The 25242-nt window shown below is 35.7% G+C and overlaps 1 protein-coding gene across 2 annotated transcripts; it reads left to right on the plus strand.

Annotated features, from left to right (window-relative positions):
• Window positions 1-10372: 10372 nt before the first annotated feature.
• LOC110451417 (peroxisomal biogenesis factor 3-like) lies at window positions 10373-25231 on the plus strand. Of its 2 annotated transcripts, XR_002463073.1 has the most exons (14): window positions 10373-10604; window positions 13241-13325; window positions 13558-13604; window positions 14131-14212; window positions 14518-14561; window positions 16932-17053; window positions 17747-17822; window positions 18428-18482; window positions 20149-20305; window positions 20810-20877; window positions 21761-21868; window positions 23040-23136; window positions 23506-24100; window positions 24139-25231. XR_002463073.1 is itself a non-coding variant. In XM_021499416.1 (13 exons), exons 1-13 carry the CDS (start codon window positions 10532-10534, stop codon window positions 23605-23607), a joined length of 1116 nt encoding a protein of 371 aa, XP_021355091.1. In that variant the 5' UTR covers window positions 10373-10531; the 3' UTR covers window positions 23608-25231. The 2 variants fall into 2 exon arrangements, 1 of the variants encoding a protein (XP_021355091.1); XM_021499416.1 differs by having other exon boundaries at window positions 23506-25231.
• The last annotated feature ends 11 nt before the right edge of the window (window positions 25232-25242 follow it).

The raw sequence follows: 25242 nt of genomic DNA on the forward strand, positions 1-25242 counted from the left end.
AACTACGGACGACGGACGCCGCAGGACGCCATAAGCTCACATGGCCCTTCGGGCCAGGTGAGCTAAAAAAAAGTCAGCACTTTATTTTATCACAGATTATATGTCTTGGGATTAAGAACTTATTACAGATTACACGTCTTGGGATTTAGTCCTTATCACAGATTATATGTCTTGGGATTAAGTCCTTATCACAGATTACACGTCTTGGGATTTAGTCCTTATCACAGATTACACGTCTTGGGATTTAGTCCTTATTACAGATTACATGTCTTGGGATTTAGTCCCTATCACAGATTATATGTCTTGGGATTTAGTCCTTATCACAGATTACATGTCTTGGGATTTAGTCCTTATTACAGATTACATGTCTTGGGATTTTGTCCTTATTACAGATTACACATCTTGAGATTTTGTCTTTATCACAGATTACATGTCTTGGGATTTAGTCCTTATCACAGATTACACGTCTTGGGATTTAGTCCTTATTACAGATTACACATCTCGGGATTTAGTCCTTATTACAGATTACATGTCTTGGGATTTAGTCCTTATTACAGATTACATGCCTTGGGATTTTGTCCTTATTACAGATTACACATCTTGAGATTTTGTCCTTATCACAGATTACATGTCTTGGGATTTATTCCTTATCACAGATTACACGTCTTGGGATTTAGTTCTTATTACAGATTACACATCTTGGGATTTAGTCCTTATTACAGATTACATGTCTTGGGATTTAGTCCTTATCACAGATTACATGTATTGGGATTTAGTCCTTATCACAGATTACATGTCTAGGGATTTAGTCCTTATTACAGATTACGCATCTTGGGATTTAGTCCTTATCACAGATTACATGTCTTGGGATTTAGTCCTTATCACAGATTACACGTCTTGGGATTAAGTCCTTATTACAGATTACACATCTTGGGATTTAGTCCTTATCACAGATTACACATCTTGGGATTTAGTCCTTATCACAGATTACATGTCTTGGGATTTAGTCCTTATTACAGATTACATGTCTTGAACTGTATGGAATTCAACAGGTTTTAAAACGACAATATAATTCTGGGTTGGCTATTTATGCCCCTGGACCTTCTTTTATTTTGATGCCGTGCGTTTATTATTCCTGGTAAGTAACATTGATAAAGTGTAAAGGTTGTTATGCTGACCCCTTCTGCTTTTTGTTTTCATTTTTCTATTCCTATTTTTAAATACACAAATTTCATACAACTTACGTTTTGTAAAATTCATCAAATTATTTGATACATAAGAAATATGTCTATATACTGCAAATATTTCATAATGGTGACAATTGTTGGTCCTATTTAGGCTTCATGGTACCCTTTACTGTAAGTAAGGTGTTTATAGAACTACCTGTGGCACAGGGGTTCTATAAATATAAAAGTCATGCTGCGCACTTCGACAGGTGTTCAGTTTTCCTGGTTGAAATGGTATTTCTGTTTTCAAATATACAAAATTCAAACAACCATAATTTTGTAATAAACATCAAAACTGTGATCTTTCTATTTATTTATGCCAACACTATTTCACAGGTATTGATTAGTTGATGAGATGAAAACAGAACTTGTTTTTGTAAGTACATTGATTGTATTCTTAAAAGATCTTGACAAACTAGCGCTCTGGGAAAATACATGGAAAATGATCTTCCACCCAAACAAATGCAATGTGTTGTCGGTGACTAAAAACAAAACTCCAATAGTCCATAATTATACNCAGGCATAAAAATCATTAGTTCGACCATCACTTGAGTATGCCTGTACAGTATGGGACCCTCACACCCAAACAAATATTGACAAGTTGGATAAGCACAGGTACAACCATCGTACCTCCAGTGTGTCAGAAATGTTGGACCACCTAAAGCTGCGCCCTCTAGCAGATAGACGTAGAGATGCTCGTCTGACCATGCTTCATAACATTGTAAACCAGAAAGTCGCTATCGTAAAATCAGACAGATTAATCCCTACAGTTAGAAAATCCCGAACAAACTACCAGTTTTCTTATCAAATTCCCCACTCAAAAACCCAGACCAGAAAGGCATCATTCTTCCCTCGAACTACACCCGAGTGGAATAAACTCCCACCTGACATTATTTCGAGCCCCACAACGGAATTATTCAAATCAGCCCTCTACCGTCACTTTTCAAACGCATATTAGACCATCTCGTATCTTTTAAAAACAATCTCTTTCCATGTTTCACTCTCGTTCTGACATTTTATCTTTAAATTGTTGAAGTTGGTCAGTACCATTTAGAAGTAGAAGTAGAAGTATTCTATGATCACCAAATAATTCCGTCTTTGCATATGGCAGAGTTATCTTCTCTTGTGAGCAGGTATTGATTGTTACGTCATTGGTTTGTGTTAGAAAATTACGTCGTTTTCTCAAAAATTGATGAGTTACTCTCACAAACAAATGAGTTAAGTACTCATTGGCCCTTCGTGACAGCTTCAGACTTACTATAAGCCTATGAATATTGGTTTTTGAGACGTTGTTGTTTTAGTTGTTTTAACGTAACGTTGACGAGTAAGTGACGGTTGCCTTCCTTTATTTACACAACACTCACTCCAATTGACTTTGTGGTTCAAAGTCTTTCACCTCTAATGAAGGAATATTTTTTAAAAGATATAACTCTACTTTCCCTATTTAGCCACGCCTTTCTGTCTGCATGGGAGCATTCTTTGTTCTTATAACACTGAACCAGCTTGACCAATTCAGTTTCAGACCTTATATGGTTAAAACACCTTCATCCATACCAAAGTGGTATGGGGCATCTTAATACAAAATGAAGTTCCCTTGGTCCGGTGATGAATACCGCCGTTAGATCTAGTTCAGTTCAGATTCAACCAGTCATTATAGAGGAGTATTAGTCTGTGGGCTTTTAAAGGAAAATGTTGATGGGTGGACGACGGATGCCGAGACGGTATAAGATTACATGGCCTTAAATAGCGTTGGTGTGGTGCGCTAACGCAAAACGATCGAATTAAAGATTATATAATCTTAATTCAAACACATATGATACACAAGTTATGAGATCAGAATTTGAACATCAAACTGCAATACCGCATGGTAATGATAACCTATATGTGACAGCAGTTATTTTTACTGGTTACAAAATCCATAAACGTGTATATCACAAACCAGACACCTGTTTCTCTTTTTATATGTAGTATATACGCCTCTGAGTGATGGGTCAAAGTTTTTCGATATTGAAGTGGCAATGTCGCCAGGGCACACGACATTCCTGACCAGCCTTATGTCACCAAAATGTTTGCTTCTAATGGTTGTTTCACGTTATTCGAGGCGGGAGGATAAGCTTCAAAATAACGCTGATCAAATTGCGTTTATAGCTCTATGAACAGTTTCTTCTGGTGATGCTTATAGAGAAACTTGAAGTGGAAATGTAAATATAATGCATTGAAAATGCACTTCGTGTAAAATATTCACAGTAACTTCATTCATCAAGACAGATACGTATAATACGTCTCTGATCAAGATACTAAGCCTATTCCCTATTGGATGTATATACAGACATAACACTAATAACTTATACATCGATAAAACGTTCATCAACATTAACTCGGATTGTGTTTTCGTTTGACGTTACTTCTGTAGAGCTATTTCTGCGGCAGGAAAAAATTATTTGTTGATACTGTGTTTATGATAAATCAAGGAAAATCGTAACAGATCAAAGGTGGGATGGATTTAAAGGGACCAGCAGGCGCGGATTTAGGGGGGGGGGGTCCCCCCCACCCCACCCCCACCCCCCCTTTTTTTGGCGGCGGACTGACCTTTTCCGGGCCGACCCGAAATGGTCTGATCGGCCGGGAATATTAACATTTTAAAATGCATCAAATAATGCACGGAACTTGTATAAAAAAATCTGGGGCATACGGCATCCTAGCAAATATTGTGGGTTTCCGTTATCTGATGTTTTTACTATATTTTATTTATTAAAACAATATTTGTTGGCATCGCTACGCTCGTCTACTTTGTATCTTGACCCTAAAGTGTGTTTATTATTTTACCACCTCCGCAAAACGCGAAGTTGCAACTTGCAACGCTCGGCGGAAATATACTAGCATAAGTTGCATAATTATATTATTGACCGTTCGTTATAGATGATCTGAAAATTAATACTTTTTATTGTAACCTTCCTAACCGCCCGGGCGATATTAATCAAATCATTATACAAGAACGATAAAGTTTTATTTCGGCTGACAATATTATGTATAATCGACTAAACATATCCATTCAATTATTTTGGTATTATATACATTGTTGGAACTGTTTAACTATCTTGTATGTACAACATTATATCTCGTTGTGGTACTTATAGCTTACCATCGTATACGTACAAGAAAGTATCTTCACACAGCATACTATTGTGTACGTAGTAATAAGTTGTATGTACCAGAATGAGATGATATGCTGTAGGTGACACGTATGTGCCTCCTAAGTTGTACCATTTTAACCAGATAGCTTAGCGAATGTACCACTGTTGGTAAGATGCACGCCCTTACATGAGTTAATCAGCGTGGACATTTCATATATATCATTGTCTACACTAGTGAATTAGTCAACAATTATAAAACACAAGACTATATAGCTAGTGGCCTTGGGTGTCGCACTGATTTGAAATTATCCGTTTGTTTAGCAACTTAGTGATGCCATGAGTAACTCATTAATTAAACAGCAACGATGTTATGGTGTTATTTGTTCTTTTGTACGACAAACTATTACATGAAGTACTGTACTGTAGGTACAATGTCTGAAGACTAGATATTGTGCGTCCCTACATTTATTTTTTGACGGTGGACCTCTCGTATCCCCCTTGCGGGCGGGACGCCAAATTAGGTAATAATGAACAAGCCCCCTGTGGATTCATACATTTGTCATCACCAGGTTGCCCCTATAATAATACCATCTGACTTCTAAAACACGTTGTTGATAGAGAATTTGAACCGAAACTTTGTTTTTCTTTCCAGTTCACAAAAAAAAAAGTCTTTGGACCATACTTAAAATATGTTTTTTTCTTCTTGTTAATTAAACATAAAAACAATCCTCAGAACACGGGAAATCGCTTCTGAGACGTTCTAGAAAACACATTTTTTTTGGGGGGGAGATCCCCCAAACCCCCCCTTACGGGAGGGGGAAGACCCCCTCCCATACCCTCCCCCTCCTCGCACTACGCGCTCGGTGAGCTGCCTTCGGCAGCACACCGTTGACCATTGAGAAAAAATTCTCGGCCCCCCCTTTTAGGAAATCCTGGATCCGCCCCTGACCAGGAATCTTAGCCTGATACTGTTTCCAGGGCTAATATTGGATTAGCATATGTGCTCACGTCCAGTGACAGACGTAAGGCTAATTCGATCTGTCATGTAGGTGTGTGTATTACCATGTGACATCTGCTTTCCAAACCCGCTATCTCTCTGGAAGCTTATATGATTACTTGTAATCATCCCTACGAAGGATCACAGGGACATGATAATTTGTTACTCTGAACACCTCAGTTTAGGTCCAACTATAGCGTTAACATATTCTCAGGTCCCTGTGTGTAGGATATGATTCAATGAATGTCACAATGCTGTGTATCTGATATTTCGTACAGATGGAAAATACTCCTGGGCACGGATTCTGTGCTCAAGCCAGCTCTTTTGCAACTCTCCTAAATCAAGTCAACGATCAAAAAGTCAATTGTATTGGAAACAACATTCGGCTTCAAGTCTCTTCAATTTTTTCCCAAAGCTTTGACAAAATGAAATACAGTAAATTATTTATAACTGGAACAAGAGTTAGGCTTGAGCACAAAATCTATGCTTGAGCACGAGAACGGTTTCATGAATACGCGCCCTGGGCTTCCCTACTGTTGCTGATAAAGAAGCAGTCGACCCTGTGGTCATCGTTTGCCATCCTCCAGTAATTTGGGGCTTGCTTCATGAATGAAAATTAGGGCATTTACTACGGTTTTCTCTATAACAAATCGTTACCAATAACAACAACAACAACAACAAATATTTAACACAAACACACTCACGTTGAAAGCATCATGAACGACAACATATTATTGAAAGACATGCGAACAAGAAGATTATAAACGGCAACAAAGCGAGAGAGAGAGAACCACATTAAATCTTCATCTAAAAGAGCATCGGTAGCAAGGTGTGAAATCGACACGAGGAAGTGTTAACCAGTCGTAATTAGAATTCTAAGTCAATCAAACTAGGGCGAAATGTGAACAAATGAAATACATACATCATTGAAAAAGTACCAGGAAAACATGACCAGTCTTCTGCTTCATCTACGAAACCCGCCATATAGAAGTCTAGGTCAAATCTTAGTAATGTCAAGTCCTCAAAATTAGAACTCGGGCAGTGACTACGAAAGCACAAGGCACACTGTAATGTACATAATTAAAAACGCCGATATTCATTAACGCAACGAAGTATAGCATTTCCCAATGACAGGATGGCAACCATAAGATTTGCTTGTAGTCTCCCTGTAACTTTCAAAACCCTGTGTTGTCCGTCAGCATTCAACATTTATCATGGAAATCGATGTCTAAACGAGCTCGTGAATATCAAATCAACTGCTTCATGTAAGTACCGAATGTAGAGGTAATTATGATGTTACTATCGAGAAAGGGAAGCTTCACAATCCAAAAATCGAGGATGTCACGATACTTTATAAGTAAGAATCGAAGAAGGTGGATGATGTAAGCGGGTCTGTGGTGACATTGATTTCAAGCTACGGAGGGAATATACGATCGACGTGGTCAATACATTCACGATTTCATTCTGAACATATTTCATTCCTGCTTTTGAAAAAGAGCAAGCTCCAAAACAACGCACAACCAATAATAGCGTCGCCGTACCCCTTTCTTTGAAAAGAAAACTCTCATTATAACAGAACGAAGGCGTTCCTTCAGTTTGTTTGAAAAGAAATATTTTTTTTCGAGAAAAGAATATTCAACATCGATCAAAAGATCTTTTAAGTTCTTCAAAATCAACATTCCGTTCATTTCACTTCGTGAGTTAACAGTGTCACTATACGAGTGTAATTCTGATTTTACGTTACTAAGAATAATAGCAAGAATTAAAAATAATGATTTGGTTTGGTAGCTATTGCATATAGCTAGCTGGTTGTAAGTTCTAGATTCCAATACAAACGAGGCAGGTCCGGATCCTTATGATTAATCGGTAATCGGAATGAATGTATAACATAATATAACAAAGAGTGTAAAATACAGTTACAACAACATCAACAACAACAACAACAACAACAACAAAGACGACAAATCAATAAAGCAATAGCAGCAGGTAAACAAAACACAGTCAGACACTAACAATAACTTCACACTCCTGTTTTTATCCTGTGGCACCTTTCCTTATATACTCTTAAATTTTACTTGGTTACAACCTCCGTCTTCCATGTACAGTGGGCGCTAGAAGCACATGTCTTGTTTTGTCTACAAATGGACTCTTTAAGCATACCATTGAATTATTTGGGACGGTCAACAGGCTTAGAGTTAAAAAAAAAAAAAAAAAAAAGGTTCGCTGCAGAATAACTCTATAGAAAAGATATAATGGATATATAGATTGTAATATAATGAAATAATTATAAAGCACATGGTTTCAGCGTGTCTCATCCGGCATGCATTCTTAACATAAAACACACATTCGACTTCTACTGAATGTGATTGCATTCAGCAGCATTTCACTGGGTTTTCTTTTGCAAACCATGTGCCTGGGAGTGAGTGAGTAAGGCTTGATTCAAAGCCGTCTTAAAGTATTATATCATTTCCATGTTTGGTCGTTGAACCAAAGCACCAGAGTTAAGTGTTGTTTATCTGGTTAAGAAAATTAATAAATTAATGATGGAAGCTGAAAACTTTTTAATATATTTATGTTACAAGAAAAGATAACTCTAACTCGTTAAACAGCCTTTTAACGACCTGAAATGTCAATTTCAAATGAGATTACATTTGAAATGGCTGTTACTATGTTTTCTCGACGTCATACATAAATAATAAAAGGACTGAATCTCATTAATCAGTCTTTTTAACCGATGCGTGGTACCGCTTGTTGGATTACATACAAAAATCATCCGATTTTTCGTCCACGCCGTGTTTTTGACCAAAGAGTTAGCATATATCATCTTTATTTAATTTGCAATAGGCAACAATGCCTTTGTGCTTTACACACATTTAAACATGACAATGACTTAATGGCAATAATAAATACATATTTATATGAATTTTATAGCAGCAAAACAACACACATTTACAAGGAACATATTCATTCACAATAGTAAGCATGAACACAGGATGCAATAGACTTTAACAAAAAATTAATGCGAAGCGAAGGATGCAAGGAATTAATTTGATTTACACATTAAACAAAATTCAATGTCTAATTTCATTTGCCTTGTAAATAAACAAAGCTAAATTTCTAATAATAAAATTGTTTTCTTAAGAAACAAGTTCAACAAATTTGTCCATATTTGGTCTACAGTAATGTTTTTTTTCAAAAAATTTGATCTAATTTCAGAGTATAACGGGCATTCCATAACAAAATGATATTCATCTTCAATTTTAGTACACACACTACAATATCGCATTTCTGCAGGTATTGGGTTAGGTCTATGCCATCTCCCTGTTTCTATATTTAATCTATGGACAGATATGCGAAGCGCTGTTAAAAATATTTCTATTTTTTTTAACGTTTACTATATCAAGATATTTCTTATAACCAAACTCATTTGATAAACGTATATAACTTCTTGCTCTTGGCGAGTCAACAAGAGCACTATGCCAATTCTGTATAAAAATATCCCTCACTCTGGTCTGAAATAATTCTAAAAATACTTTTTCATCTCCAACTCCTTGTTCAATCCATACATATCCGAAACCATAAGTACATAATAAATTTTTCAATAACTTTGCCCAATTTATCACACGTGACGTTTCCGCTCGTGTGTAAAGCTCACCATAGACTGACTGTACTAAAAAGTTCTTCTGTTTATGAACAATTTTTAACCAATATTTAATATTTTTTACGTATCTTTTAAATTTAAGGGGAAGACATCCTAGTTCTCCATAAACAAAATTGTTTTGCGTAGAAGATTTAACTCCGAGTAACCGCTTACAAAATTTCAAGTGCAGTTTTTCTATATCACCATCGCCGAATGAAAACCCCAAACTTCACATCCGTAACTCAATCCAGGACATACTAGTTTATCAAACAAACCTTACACATGCTTTGGTGTTAAAGTTATAAATTTGTGTAACTGTTTTCCTAATTGAAATAAAAATTTCGAGCCTTGGCCCGATAAAGTTAATTGGGCTTCACCTGGAGTAAAAGCAACCCCTAAAAATGAAAACTTCTTAACTATCTGCATCTCATCCTCACTCAAGTAAAACCTTACATTTTCTGGTAACCTCCTCCTTTCCTGAACATCATCACTTTAGATTTTTCCACATTAATTTTCAATTTCCACCGTTTACAATAGTCGTTAAAAATATTCTATCCGTTTTGTAAACCGACACTGGACCCCAATAAGCAGATACACATAAATTACACGAAAAAATCCGGATTATTACTTATAAATAATAAGTATCTTTCGTGCTTAGTATTAAAGTAACTATCTTCAAGTCACTCGGCATATATTATGGGTGGTCGAGTGGCGACATAGGATAGTGCACTTGTCTTTCACCAAGGGGGCCGGGGTTCGATTCCGGTTTTCTCTTACATTAATTTCGTTAACTATAACTTTTACAATGCTTATTCACATGGACATTCACTGAATGCACATTTCATCATATTGTCATTGATAAAATGCAATAGTAACTACATCTGTTTATGACGGCCTTACTTAGTATTTATTATAAAACTTGACTTTGTAATCAGAATTGTATTTTTAATTATTATCAAAATGTGCTTTTTTATGCTTGCATCTCTGGTCAGTCAGAAGTTTATTTCACAACAAAATGCGTTTTATATTTATTTTTAAATAACGAAAAATTGCCAAAAATTAGAGTGAATCAATTCATAAAAACACTTATGATTCGAACACAATTAATATACATCTGTATAAGAGTAATTGCTGGGAGAGTAAAATAACATCTTAATATATATATTCATCCTATGCCCAGGATAAAAAAAAATCAGATAGAAGAAAAAGGTGTTGTTTGGTTATGTCGTATTTTAAATTATGGATAACTAAGCTAAAATGTAAGTTAACTTTTACAGACTGCCAATATTCTGAATATCCGGAAATCTCGAGCCGGATGCGGATCTAATAGTATACCCTCCGTGTACTAACGTCTCTTATATGTTTAGCATACAGGTGTTCGTGATTTGATCCAGACAAGATGTTTTATGACAATGATCACAGCATTTTGGACCTTGGTCAACAACCCATGCAGCTTGCTACAACACTTTAGTAGTGGAAGCATTGAATGATTCAAGTGATGTAGCTGCAAATCAAGAAGATTAAAACACGAAGCATGTTTACCTCTATGTGGAATTTCATCAAACGCCACAAAAAGAAGTTTGTGTTCAGTGGTTTTCTCGTAGGAGGTAAACAAATTAATTTGTAAAGTAAACAAAAACGAACAACCCAAATCGAGTACTGGTACCTGTGAACGATCGGTGTCCATAAATAACATATTTCAATACCTTTCTTTTGCTTTAAATTTCAAACAGTGAAATAATTATTTTTGAACTAGTATTAACAGAAACTATTCGTTCACGGTAGACTTGTCGGGTCCCATTACATCTGACGTTGCGAAGACTATCTCGGCTACAGTTTTTCTCAATAAAGTACGAACTTCTACTTTTCATACGATTGTGCTGAAGGTAAGATCACTATTCCATCACCACACACCATTATATAGGACAACATACTATGCCCTCATCAAATAAATTTTAGGAAAAATACTAGTTTAGCAACATTAAGTGCTGTCAGTGGATGGGTGCCCTAGCCCTGTTGCACATTACATTTGGTGTGATGACCGTGTGGTAACGTCAGTGAAGGCAAATTCTTCACATTAGTAAAGGTTTCTGTAAATAATTCGACCAAATAGGCATGTATCAAAATGCTGACGGGCACCAATACAGAAGAAGATTCGACTGAAATGCCTATAAATAAACATTGTTGTAAACACGCCTGAATGACGTCACGCAGCAACATTTGTGACATCATCAGGCCTTCCGTGGTTTTACACAAAGGTGCAGGCAGTTTTGCCACCTTCAAACATCTAACTAATTTACAAGTAATCTAAGTGTTTAAATGTAAAATTGTGTATGTTTATGTTACACAAGCCGTACTGATACGAACAGCTCCAAATGTGTGTGTGTAACAATGATTATCATTGAAATACATGGCTTTTCTTAGTTGTGATAGTTAGTTTTCAGTAACTTGAAGAAACTGATTAATGTTGTTTAAGAAAGAGGACGGGTATCGGCTGAGATGATGTCAATTTACATGATACGTAATAAAGACTCCTTCCTTAACAAATATAAACTTCCNATAGTCTTGCACGTCAACGGGAAACATCTGACAAATTAAAATGATTTTCTTGGGCTTGAAAACTTATTCAACAAAGACTGCCCGGCCAGGTGTTGTAAATGTATTTACTTTTTCATGTAAAAATCAGTCTTTGGTAACTGTACATGTCGGTCTCTACGTACAATCAGCATGCGATTGTACAGCAGCACTTTCAGGCCGACAACAAATTTCTTTCAGATACAAATCTAGAACATTTCTAGATGGTATTTTAATTTAAGTGTTGTAAGATTGTTGAATGTAAGACGCAAACAATACTTTTAAAAAGATACTGGTTGATTGTATTCTAAATACACATTGCATGAAAATTGCGGATCTTTCCGATCCTCATTTCCATAAACTCACAGTGGATCGTCAGTACATTGTACATGTACCAAAGTACACTTAGAAGAAAAAAATAATTTACTTGCATTAACTGCAATTAGCGTTAAGATATGGGTATTTTCATGTGTATGTAATAAATTTACACTAAATAACAACCAACTGGCCTCAGATTAATGAGTTTAGTTGACGAGATGTCCGTTGCACAGACCAAATTTTTAAGATTTGTTCTGTTACAAGATATTTCATAACTGTTTTGATTAAAAGTATAGCTTTTTCCTTCTTATACCTCTTCTTGTCAAAATATTTGAAGGCTTTAACTGTGTTGAAGACTATGGTGATGTTATTTACGTCACATCTTATGTATTATGACATCATATGGCATTTTCGTCACATGGTGGCGAATTTGGGTGCATGGCAAATTTGCCTGCACTAACGTTACCTTGTAAGGGCCTGTTCCCAGTGGCTGCAGTGTGAAGGTACATTGGTACTCAGGGAGGACCTGGGGGATTCCCCAGGACAAGACTTCTACTTCTAAATGGTACTGACCAACTGGTGAGTTTATGGAAATGACGATCGGAAAGATCCGCGATTTGATAATTCGTCAGTTTCCATTTTCTTGGGTGGTCAGTGACTGGATGGGTATACGTATACACTGGCACATTGCATAATGGCAATCCAGCAGTCTTGTTTCCAGTAAAACATCAAATACACAAGTAACCTGGACACCAATCAAACACAGTGGTCAAAACAAACATGCACTAGGTGTAGGTTGTCAGAGATGATATATATTTAGTTATTATACTGAAGGTAACAGGTGATTGTGAACTTGTGTCAAAGTTTTACTTTCTACACAAACACTGTGAAGAAAGTAAAAATTTGATATTACGTATTTCCAAACTGATGAATGTTGTTGAAGATTGTGAACTTGTTTTGTTTTGATTGTAAAGATGTTGATTTTTGGAAACATGTACATGGTGTTATTTCCTTTAAAATGTGGCAATTATTGGAGTCTTTGTGTATTTGTGTGTAAAAAAATACTGATCGACTACAAAGTTTATTGTGGATAAAATATAGTTCAGAGTATCACCACAACAATATAGTTTTCGTAAAACCATAGCACAACTATAATGGATATATAAATATATCACATTAAATTTATATTCTTAATTACCTGCTCATACGTACACATCTGCAAATACTTAAAGAAGAGGCAGTAACATTATATTTTCAGTTAGATGATGTTTTGTCATAGCATTGTCATAAACAAATTTCACAATTTATGTATTTTTTTTTTAAATGTTTTTGAATTTACTTTTCTCTTCAGGTGGTGTATACTTGTACAAGTATGCTCAGAGGAGATTTAAAGATATCCAGGAAAAAGAAGCAGCAGAATGCCTGAAACATGCCAGGTTTGTTCTCAAGTTTGATCATGAGTTGTTTAATTCTTACAATGTACATATAATATAGGTATCATAAGTAATAACAACAGTATGATCCAATATTGGCACTGGATCCGAACAAACAAATGTTGTAACCAAATTATTTTATTATCCATTTGTCAACTAACTGGAATCATTTATTTCATGTATGTTATGTCTGTGTTTTAAAACTCAAGGTAACATTTTTTTCTGTCTTTCAAAGGCAACAGCATCATTTTGACAGTAATCAAAGGACGTGTAATATGACAGGTATGGTGCTATCTTATTTCTGGTTTAATGAAGAAACTACAACCTTAATTGATTACAGTACTGGGCAATGACCATGGGAAGCCTGTCATGTTAAACTAGAACTTCAAACTTTACATTTTGTTACACAAATGGTGTATGTTTATATCTGTCTAGAAGTTTACACTTACTGTATTATTCTAGCTTTGTGACCTGCAAACAGTTTCTCTCATACTGAACTATGTTCTCTGTGTATCCTTCTAGAAGTGTCTTGCTCACTGTAGTCCCATAGCCAGTATACTGGTAAAGGTCTGGTATATACATTTAGTACTATGCTTTGTATCTTAACATGACAACAATTCAAGGGAAGATAACTAAAACCTTATTGATGATATAAAATAAACTTCCCAAAACTCATTTATTGCAGGTGTACATAATGAAAGCTGAATGCTTCTTTTAATAATCCCTATGTATTGACTTGTCTTACTGCAGTATTGTGTTGGTTTATTGTATCAAGTAACCAATTAATCTTTGGTTACTTATTTTTCAGTGATATCAATGCTTCCGACCCTGAGAGAAGCTCTGATAAAGAAATTTGATACTGATGCTGTGAAAGAATCTCTCAAAAACAGGTACATAGAAAATATTTGTTGGTTAAAATACCACACTTAAAATGCTTTAAACTCTATTTTTTGTAGCGGACTTATTGTGGTTGGAATAATCTTACAGCTCTAGACAATCGTCCTCTCTAAGAGATATGTTAGGACAAAACAAAACAAAATATCAGATATTAAAAATATTTGATTTGAAAATAAGTTAACTTCATTTTTTTCATTAATGTGATTTGATATGGATGTATGTATTTGCTTATACATGATTGTATAGGTGGTTTTATAAACATTTTGTATCTATTTACCTGAATTTTTTTTATTAACAGTCCAGAAAACAAACTAGAGCTATGGGAAAAATTGAAAGTTATGAGTGAGTATTCAGAATTTACTAAACAATATGTGTATTTTAGCTAATATGTTACAGAGCCTTGTATCCCATACATAAATTGTATTACCAGTACATTCATTAGTTTCACCAACACGCTGTCAATCATCGTTGTCTACTGACTTTATTGATAAAACAAGAACAAGTTTCAGTTATTTGAGGGCCATTTCTACGCTAACATTAACATTGTCTGTATCTGGTGTAATGGATAAATACACTGTTCCACACTGATGTCTGTATCTGGTGTAATAGATTAATACACTGTTCCACACTGATGTCTGTATCTGGTGTAATAGATAAATACACTGTTCCACACTGATGTCTGTATCTGGTGTAATAGATTAATACACTGTTCCACACTGATGTCTGTATCTGGTGTAATAGATAAATACACTGTTCCACACTGATGTCTGTATCTGGTGTAATAGATTAATACACTGTTCCACACTGATGTCTGTATCTGGTGTAATAGATAAATACACTGTTCCACACTGATGTCTGTATCTGGTGTAATAGATTAATACACTGTTCCACACTGATGTCTGTATCTGGTGTAATAGATAAATACACTGTTCCACACTGATGTCTGTATCTGGTGTAATAGATTAATACACTGTTCCACACTGATGTCTGTATCTGGTGTAATAGATAAATACACTGTTCCACACTGATGTCTGTATCTGGTGTAATAGATTAATACACTGTTCCACACTGATGTCTGTATCTGGTGTAATAGATAAATACACTGTTCCACACTGATGTCTGTATCTGGTGTAATAGATTAATACACTGTTCCACACTGATGTCTGTATCTGGTGTAATAGATAAATACACTGTTCCACACTGATGTCTGTATCTGGTGTAATAGATTAATACACTGTTCCACACTGATGTCTGTATCTGGTGTAATAGATAAATACACTGTTCCACACTGATGTCTGTATCTGATGTAATAGATAAATACACTGTTCCACACTGATGTCTGTATCTGATGTAATAGATTAATACATTGTTCCACACTGATGTCTGTATCTGATGTAATAGATTAATACACTGTTCCACACTGATGTCTGTATCTGGTGTTGAAGATATCACAGGTTATAAGTTATAAGCTTACCCGCCCTTCACTATTGTATATTATCTATCTATCCTAGCGGCCTCAGGCAAACAGTTCCCCAGGGCTTCCCCCTACCTCGGGATGATAGTTTTGACTGTTCCCCAAATAGCCATGAAACAATTGTATAATGTAAAACTGCACCCCATTTTTAGTACTTCAGGGGCTGAAATATCTTGAAAAATTTGTCCTGATGAAGACTCGCACATAGAGTCTAAACTAGTTGACCGTAATAAAAACCCATGCATTGGTAACGCTTGAGCGTGTTGTGATTGAATCCTACCTGGATTTATATGCAACGTTTTATTCCATCGCCCTGCATACCTTTCGGTATCCACACTGACAGCAAAGTAGCCCGCCTACTCCACATTGACGTTGGCTCTATCTCCCAGGTTATAAGTTTGTTGTACAGATAAACCCATCGGTGTGAAAGACAAACATTGGTCTGAAAAGTAAACTCATTATAAACATAACATATACAAATACTTCTACAATCTTTATCTTAGGACAATTATGATACAAGTAGTTGTATCAGTTTATATACGACAGTCTTGCTGGCCTGGATGGAAGTGTACAGGGGGTCTTAATGCGGGAGGAAATAACTAACCATAGAAAACCCACTCCAAAACTGATTGTTTATATATACATCTTAAGGTATATAGGGTAAAATCAAGCTGTCACCCGAGGATGTACATTTTATGTCTTTGCTAGAGAATTCTTAAATAGTTATTATTAAAACTGCCAGCAAGCAGGTACTATACGATATGAAATTGTACACCTCTGATATTGGAGTTATAGTAATAAAAAATGTACTACCATTTCATGGATAGTCAGGATGGTGTTTTTTGTAAATAAATAAAATAAATAAATATACAACATTTGATATAGCGCCCTATCTAGCTATTATAAGTCACTCTAAAGTGCTTTACAGTACATAGATATACAATTTTCTACAGTCAATACAATATTGAGGAATTCGCAGGAGCTGCATTATCAGGCGCAAACTACTAGTCCTATGCCACCTGGCTAATATCTCCCTATCTGTGTATGTCTGTGTGTGTGCTGGAGATGTATTGTGTTCTGTTTGTAGTGGGACCGTGCTTCCAACGGTATCATTTATAATCTGTTAATTGTACAGTACATTTATTTAATGTCATGCTATTTAATGTCATCAGTTAATATCCTATTTGACTGCACTTTATATGACTTTACTTTGACCGAATCATGTTTACCTGATTCAGGCCTGACCAGAATCATCTGTGTGCTGTACGGCTGTAGTATCCTCTGTCTTGTTCTGCGTGTTCAGCTCAATATCGTCGGCGGTTACATGTTTCTGGACAGTATGTTCAACCGCAACGGAATGGTCAGTACCCCACTTATCACAAGACGTTTTCTTAGCACTGGTTATAACTATTAGCTTCCCTGAAGTGTCTTTGAAATACATCAGTTTTAGAAATTACTTTCTAATGACCTGTTTGGTATTGCAGATTCATAATGTATATTTTCTACAGCAAAACCTGTCTGAACTGGCCCCTGTCCGAACTGGCCCCTGTCCAATCTGGATCCCTGCCTTTATTGGCTTTGATATTGGGTCCTGGCATTTCCTTTCTAAAATTATTATATGTCAACCCTGTCTTATCTGGACCCTGTCTGTTCTGGAAACATACACAGTCTTTTTCTGATATTGCTGTATATATCATTGTACTTAATATGTACCCTGTTCAATTCCGACCTTTTTATTTTCCTTGGCCAGCTATTCCTGTTAAAGTGTTTACTCTTGATATGCATTACAGATTCTTCTAGTCATACACTGTATCACACCTTTAAAGTATATTGACTTAAATACTGTATAAACTGGACCTTGTGTAAACCGTCCCGGTTTTTTCTTCCAAATCCTGTCCAGATTGGACAGGTTACACTGTTTTTTAATTTGTTGAGATTATCTTCCAATGAAATCAATTTTTTGATATAAATCAATTATATTGGGCAAAAGTTTTTTCTTTTTATACAATTCCTGATACCGGTAGCTTAAGTTTATTTACATATATATTTTCAGACACAGAATATGGCAGTGGTTCCAAAAGAGCTACAAGAGAGATACCTGTCTTTGATACGACACTTCATGGATTATGGTATGGAGGCATTGTTGAAGTTTAGATAAAAAAAGTTTCTATTACACTAACAATTTTGTAACAAAAGCTGGAGTAAAGTGAAATTATTTGTTATTTTGTAACTGTGAATGAGAACATTTAAGCAGATCTCAGATAGACAGTTGTGTATCAGAAATTCTAAGATAAAAGATTCCAGGGAATATTAAATGAAGTTTTCTGAATCAGAGAATCTCAGATAAAGTTGTCTGTATCAGAAAATCTGGAATAAAGTTATCTGAATCAGGGAATTTCAGTCCAACTTTTCTCTATCAGAAAACCTTGGATAAACTTTTCTGTATCATGCAAAATAAGATTCAGTAATACAGAGCAAGAAAATGCACAAATCAAATAAACTATATCTCAATGGAACAATTACCACTTTGGTAAATTAACAACAAATGAATATTAAATCATAACATGTGAACAAGAACTAGACATGATTTCTAGGATGGACATTTGTTTTATTCCCATACTAATTTTATTGCTTACTGAATTACCAAGTTACAGTTATCTCCCTTGTACTATTTGCCGATTAAGTGTCCTCATTTGTCGTACTTGAATTGTTGACTTAGTGTTTTTCTTTACAGGACTGTTTCAGTTGTGTGATGTGATTCATGAAGCTGTAGAAAAAGAAATTAAAAGGTTTGTTCAAATGTATTGGTAGGAAAATAATAAAGTCTCAGCATTAAAATGAAACTTCATTTTTGAAATAAATTCCAGAACAGGAGTTTTCGGGATCTGTGAGACAGATTCATTTTCTGAATATAAGCAATTTTACAAAAAAACAATCCTTGTTTTTATGAATATAATCAAGTTATTAGTTTAATTTCAGATTCTGAGTTTTCACTGTGCTGTGTTATTTTGATAAAATATTTGTCAATGTTTGTATTTCAATTTTTTATTGAATTTTCTCTTGGATGTTACCAAACCTAATACCAAACCAATTACTGGGTAAAACTAGGACTGGCAGACCAATTGCTGGGTATAACTAGGACTGGCAGACCAATTACTGGGTATAACTAGGACTGGCAAACCAATTACTGGGTATAACTAGGACTGGCAAACCAATTACTGGGTATAACTAGGACTGGCAAACCAATTACTGGGTATAACTAGGACTGGCAAACCAATTACTGGGTATAACTAGGACTGGCAAACCAATTACTGGGTATAACTAGGACTGGCAAACCAATTACTGGGTATAACTAGGACTGGCAAACCAATTACTGGGTATAACTAGGACTGGCAAACCAATTACTGGGTATAACTAGGACTGGCAAACCAATTACTGGGTATAACTAGGACTGGCAAACCAATTACTGGGTATAACTAGGACTGGCAAACCAATTACTGGGTATAACTAGGACTGGCAAACCAATTACTGGGTATAACTAGGACTGGCAAACCAATTACTGGGTATAACTAGGACTGGCAAACCAATTACTGGGTATAACTAGGACTGGCAAACCAATTACTGGGTATAACTAGGACTGGCAAACCAATTACTGAGTAAAACTAGGACTGGCAGACCAATTACTGGGTATAACTAGGATTGGCAAACCAATTACTGGGTATAACAAGGACTGGCAGACCAATTACTGGGTATAACTAGGACTGGAAAACCAATTACTGGGTATAACTAGGACTGGCAAACCAATTACTGGGTATAACTAGGACTGGCAAACCAATTACTGGGTATAACTAGGACTGGCAAACCAATAACTGGGTATAACTAGGACTGGCAGACCAATTACTGGGTATAACTAGGACTGGCAAACCAATAACTGGGTATAACTAGGACTGGCAGACCAATTACTGGGTATAACTAGGACTGGCAAACCAATAACTGGGTATAACTAGGACTGGCAGACCAATTACTGGGTATAACTAGGACTGGCTGACCAATTACTGGGTATAACTAGGACTGGCAGATTTCAGTGATTCAAATGACCCTTTTATACTCTATGCTCTACATATTTCTGTCCAATTGTTTCACAAACAAATATGTTTTTGAGATGGTACCAGGAAACTGAAGTACCATATATATTTACAGGAAAAACTAATAAAAATTGTTGGATTCAAATACAGGCTAAATATATATAATGTGTATCCATCACAAAGAATATTTAAAAGATGGTACGTACTAAATCATAAAAAAATGATATTCAAGAATAAAAATCAAACAGTACTGAATTTTGAATATGATATATATGCTTTATGATATTTCGGACTGCCATGTTTCCCTATTCCGTTCCAGTGTGTCTCTGAAGGAGTGTTTATCCTTCCATAACCTTATATTCTGTTCCAGCGTGTCTCTGAAGGAGCGTTTATCCTTCCATAACCTTAAAGCCATCAGTGACCAAATCCGTGAACGTATCGAGAGCAGTCCCGAGATCTCCGACCTTCAGTCTCCCACCCTCATGCTGTGTACCTACATGTTACCATCTGAAAGTCACACCAGTATGGTCAGTGTTAGAGATTACATGTCGAGAAAGACAAGGGTCTCTTACAAACATACTCAGGATTATACACAATGTGAACCTTGGGTCACTTTAGACTGTAGATTTTACATTATTTATTGGATTTCTATATGTACATCTTCAAATAGATAATAGATTGGAGAAGGATGAACAAACTGACACAAGTTGATAGTGAAAGAATAGACAAAGACTGGAAATATATTACTGCCAAAATAGTGAAAGAATAGACAAAGACTGGAAATATATTACTGCCAAAACAGTGAAAGAATAGACAAAGACTGGAAATATATTACTGCCAAAACAGTGAAAGAATAGACAAAGACTGGAAATATATTACTGCCAAAACAAAGAAATGGAATTGTAATGATTACACTGTAGGTGTTGTCGGTCACTAAACATGATTGGGCGTAAAGATAACAGGTAGTCATAATTTTGTTCGATTTTTATCAATAATGTGTCAAAACATGCTATAATTAATTTCTCCCTCAGGAAACTGAAAATGCACAAGAGAAAATGTACCAACAGCTGGTTCAAGAAACGAGGGATGTTTTAGAGAGGTAAATATTGAACGAATTGGTAATAAATCTTAATTTAAAGGTTGAATGTCAGGTAATACATTTGTACCATTATAAAGAATTATTTGCTTCAACGGTTGCCTTCCATATATACCAATTAAATCAAAATCCAATTCCTCTACAGTATACTACAGTGTAGGAACTAGCCACATCACAAAAGAGGTCATGTCCTGGTGACCTTTTACTCTAGCCAATCATTATGATGCTAACTTCTCACTATTGGAAAACCCATGTGTAAACCCCACGTTAAATATTGGGGTATAGAATGAAAGCCTTCGGTAGACAGAACATGACCTTGATATTATTTTTCAGAGGAATAGAATTAAATGAAAATTTGCCCCCTCCCCAATTTGAATGATGTCATTGACTTGGATACCATTTGTCTTTAATATCCAATAAGAGAAGATTTCATTTCAGTAGAAGATAGTACATTTGAAATAATTATAACCTCCTTATTTTTCAAATTTACAGATATACATCAATTGTTGTCACAAATATCTGTTTAACTTGCTCAACTGTAATTGGCCAGTTAATTTCAAACTTGGAACAGTATAACCTCATATACACAGCCGCAAATCTGAAAATTTTGAATCGGCGATAAATCTACATGCAAATCCAAAGTCTCAACTCTCAGAAATTTAAATACTATTCACAGAATGGCAGATAATACTGAAATTAAGCAAGGTTTGACCCATAATGTTAAAGGACCCATTCAAACTATTAGTAAATGATCATTGGAGGAGGATTGTAAATTGGTATTTTAGCTTTTCTATTTATCTTCTTTTTTTTTTTTTTTTTACAAATTTTATAAATTTATCGTAAGATGTTTAGCTAAATATACAGAAAATGAATTTTTTACTCGCAGTCCCGACTTCCATGCCGTCCTGCACACGTGTCTCAACCGGGGATTCGCTAAGCTGTTAGACAGCATGGCTGACCACTACAGGGAGGCTGCGACTGACCAGCAACAGAAGTACGTTCACATCTTCTGTTGTCACCTAATAAAACACAATGTAGAGTCTCTATACAGTTTAGCTGAAGTGTCTGATCTTTAATTTCTATGTCCATTTTGATATAATCTTTCTAAGTTTTGTGGGACTTTTATTCGCCAACCAACATCAGGAAGAAGGCTGTTAATGCTATTACTTAAACACAACAGAAGAGCTAATGAGGAGACTGTACGTGTATGGTCCACGACCTTGTTTGTCCCTAGTTATACAGGATCGTATTAAAGTTAGCAAGAACAGGTCCCTCAAAGACCTTTTGTAACTTGGTTTGCATGATCCCCTTGGTACCTGTCCACAACTTCTTCAAGAACAGAGAAGAAAGAGAAAACCAACCTACATACTCATTAACAATCCATAACCTACATACCCATAAACAATCCATAACCTACATACTCATCCATAACAATCCATAACCTACATACCCATAAACAATCCATAACCTACATACTCATCCATAACAATCCATAACCTACATACCCATAAACAATCCATAACCTACAAACCCATAAACAATCCATAACCTACATACCAATAAACAATCCATAACCTACATACCCATAAACAATCCATAACCTACATACCCATAAACAATCCATAACCTACATACCCATAAACAATCCATACCCTACATACCCATAAACAATCCATAACCTACATACCCATAAAGAATACATAATGTTTTAATGGTGGGTGGGAAGATCCCTCTAGAATCTCTTGTTAAAGTGAAATGATTCCAACTCTAGAATGATAAACTTTTCATTTTGACAAGTGGGGTATTGATGTAGTGGTTAAGTTGCTGGCCTCAGTATCACTAATATTCTGAGTTGGCTTTAAGCTGAGTTATACCCGTATTGGAGATTAAGGTTATGAACTTAGATCAAAGTCAGACTCTAGGTATTGATTGGGCATGGTCTCCATGGAGACATTTAGGGCACAATTCACCTCTTTATGAGAGAACTCAACAAGAGCAGGCTTTGACCGCTGTACAAGATAATTACTCCTTAGTGACATAAAATAATAATTGAGCAAACTATGATATAAATTGATGGAGACAGATGTTTTTTCTTCAGCAGATGAATACGTCCTCCCATTGTCATTTACCAATGTTGATAGGCTATGTTGTTTACCATTGTAAAGCCTCCACGAGGTCGGGATTCCTATGGCCAAGCTTGTTCCTGTGATGAGTGGTCTGATGTTCAAGCTGTGTAGCGACACTCCAAACCCTCTGATTCAGGTAATGTCTAAAAACTTCCATTCTGTAAACAATGACATAATATCAACTGAATTCACACCTGGTCATAGTTTAGACTGGTTTATCCAAAGCTACTTGTCTTGTTGTCCCGCTATCAAGTCACCACTAATCAGGTCGTCCCTCTAACCTCATTTATAGAATTTTAGCCAAGAATCTTGACAACACCTCGGCTCTGATCTCATTCCTATCTATCAATGATCCACTGTTAATCCACAAATGGATTTTGAACTCTGAGCAGTTTTAGCAACATACATAAATGTGCTACATGTATGAACTATAATAATTGGATGTTTTTTAACGTTTGATCAGAACCGGTACCATAATTATATTGTCCTTCTGTTTTCTTTGTAGGAGTTACTTCTACTTGACCAAACAAAGACATTGGCTGCCAATATCTACGAGGCATTTAGTCAGCAGGAAGAACTGGCAGCAATAATACAACAGGAAGTTTAAATACATCTGTATTCCCTGTTTTGGCACCAATGACAGTTCTTGTCATAGTGGTGCTTCAAAGTCTCTCTTACAAAACCTGTGCTTCAGGAAGTGATGAAATTAGTAGCAGTCCTAGTTATAAGCTTCCTACTCTTTGACCAATCAGAGCTTTGTTTTCTCACAACCTCATTGTTTCTCTGAAATTGAATTGGTTTTACAAATCTATGGAATTTTGGTATTATATTTTGTAAGATTTGTTTTGGTATAATTATATCTCTTACCTCTGTTATTCTAAAACTGTCTACTTAAACATACAGATATAATTTAAAGTTAACTTGACAAGCTAAGAAACCATTTCAGTGGATGGAAGAGCTGGACCATGGTTGTTGTGTAATTAAGGTTTACGACATAATTTCACGGTGTCAGTACTCTTTGATCAGGAAAGCTATTGTCTGGGATTTTAAGTCCATGTGTAGGTTTTGTATTAAGCCTGGGATTTTAAGTCCATGTGTAGGTTTTGTATTAAGCCTGGGATTTTAAGTCCATGTGTAGGTTTTGTATTAAGCCTGTTTCAATTAACTCCTGTAAAACAATGAGTTTACAATTGAACAAACCATTCCAACGACATAAATGATAGCACCCAGGTGTCAGAGCCTGTGTGTGAAGTATATTGTGGCCCTAGTGTCAGAATGGATTTTTACATTTCTTTTTCCTCCTACAATTAAAATTGTGGTAGGGGGGAAATCTATATACAGTATGGTGGCAATGTGAGTCTGATAGGGAAAACAATACAAAGGGTATCATGACTTTGTGTAGCGATGAAATGTATGGTTGTACAGTGTATCGGAATCCACCCACCAGTTGTTTCTAGTGTATCGGAATCCACCCCCTAGTTGTTTCTAGTGTATCGGGATGTAGATTGGTGCGAAGGTGTGTATACATGTAATTAGGAGAGAATGTGTAAATGTAAGTAGATGAGTGAGTATACATGTGTGAAGGAGTGTGTACAATGTGTATGTTGTAATGGTGGTATTTATACAGAGGTAGTGTAAATGTAAAAATCTAGTGATTTAAAGCACACTGACTGATGTTTAAATGGAATATTTGTTGAACATTCTTTTGATTTCTGTACTGGTATACTCTGTATATAATGAAAACCTGTACATTATGATACTATAATAGCCCATTTTATATAAAAAAATATATCATGAAAAACGTAATCTACATCTCATTTTTCCTCCCAAAAGAAGGTGAAGCATTATTCTAACATTATGTAGCATTTGTCTGTGTACAGACCCTAGTATATAGACGTTATGTAAGATACACAATAGGTTTGGATTATTTTGATCAAATGGCTTAAAATTTAACAAAACAATTTAACTGCAGATTATTGTAATACATTATGTATGTTTTTAGCTGAAAGGGTTGAGACCAAGTGGTAAACAACCCCAAATCCAAATTACATTTGTACTATAAGGCGACGGTAAACTCCGTTGGTGTAGCACTAGTGCAGGTTGACATTTGTACTATAAGGCGACGGTAAACTCTGTTGGTGTAGCACTAGTGCAGGTTTACATTTGTACTATAAGGCGACGGTAAACTCCGTTGGTGTAGCACTAGTGCAGGTTTACATTTGTACTATAAGGCGACGGTAAA

Source organism: Mizuhopecten yessoensis, unplaced genomic scaffold (assembly GCF_002113885.1).
Source record: "Mizuhopecten yessoensis strain PY_sf001 unplaced genomic scaffold, ASM211388v2 scaffold5991, whole genome shotgun sequence".
NCBI classification, from domain to species: Eukaryota; Metazoa; Mollusca; class Bivalvia; order Pectinida; family Pectinidae; genus Mizuhopecten; species Mizuhopecten yessoensis.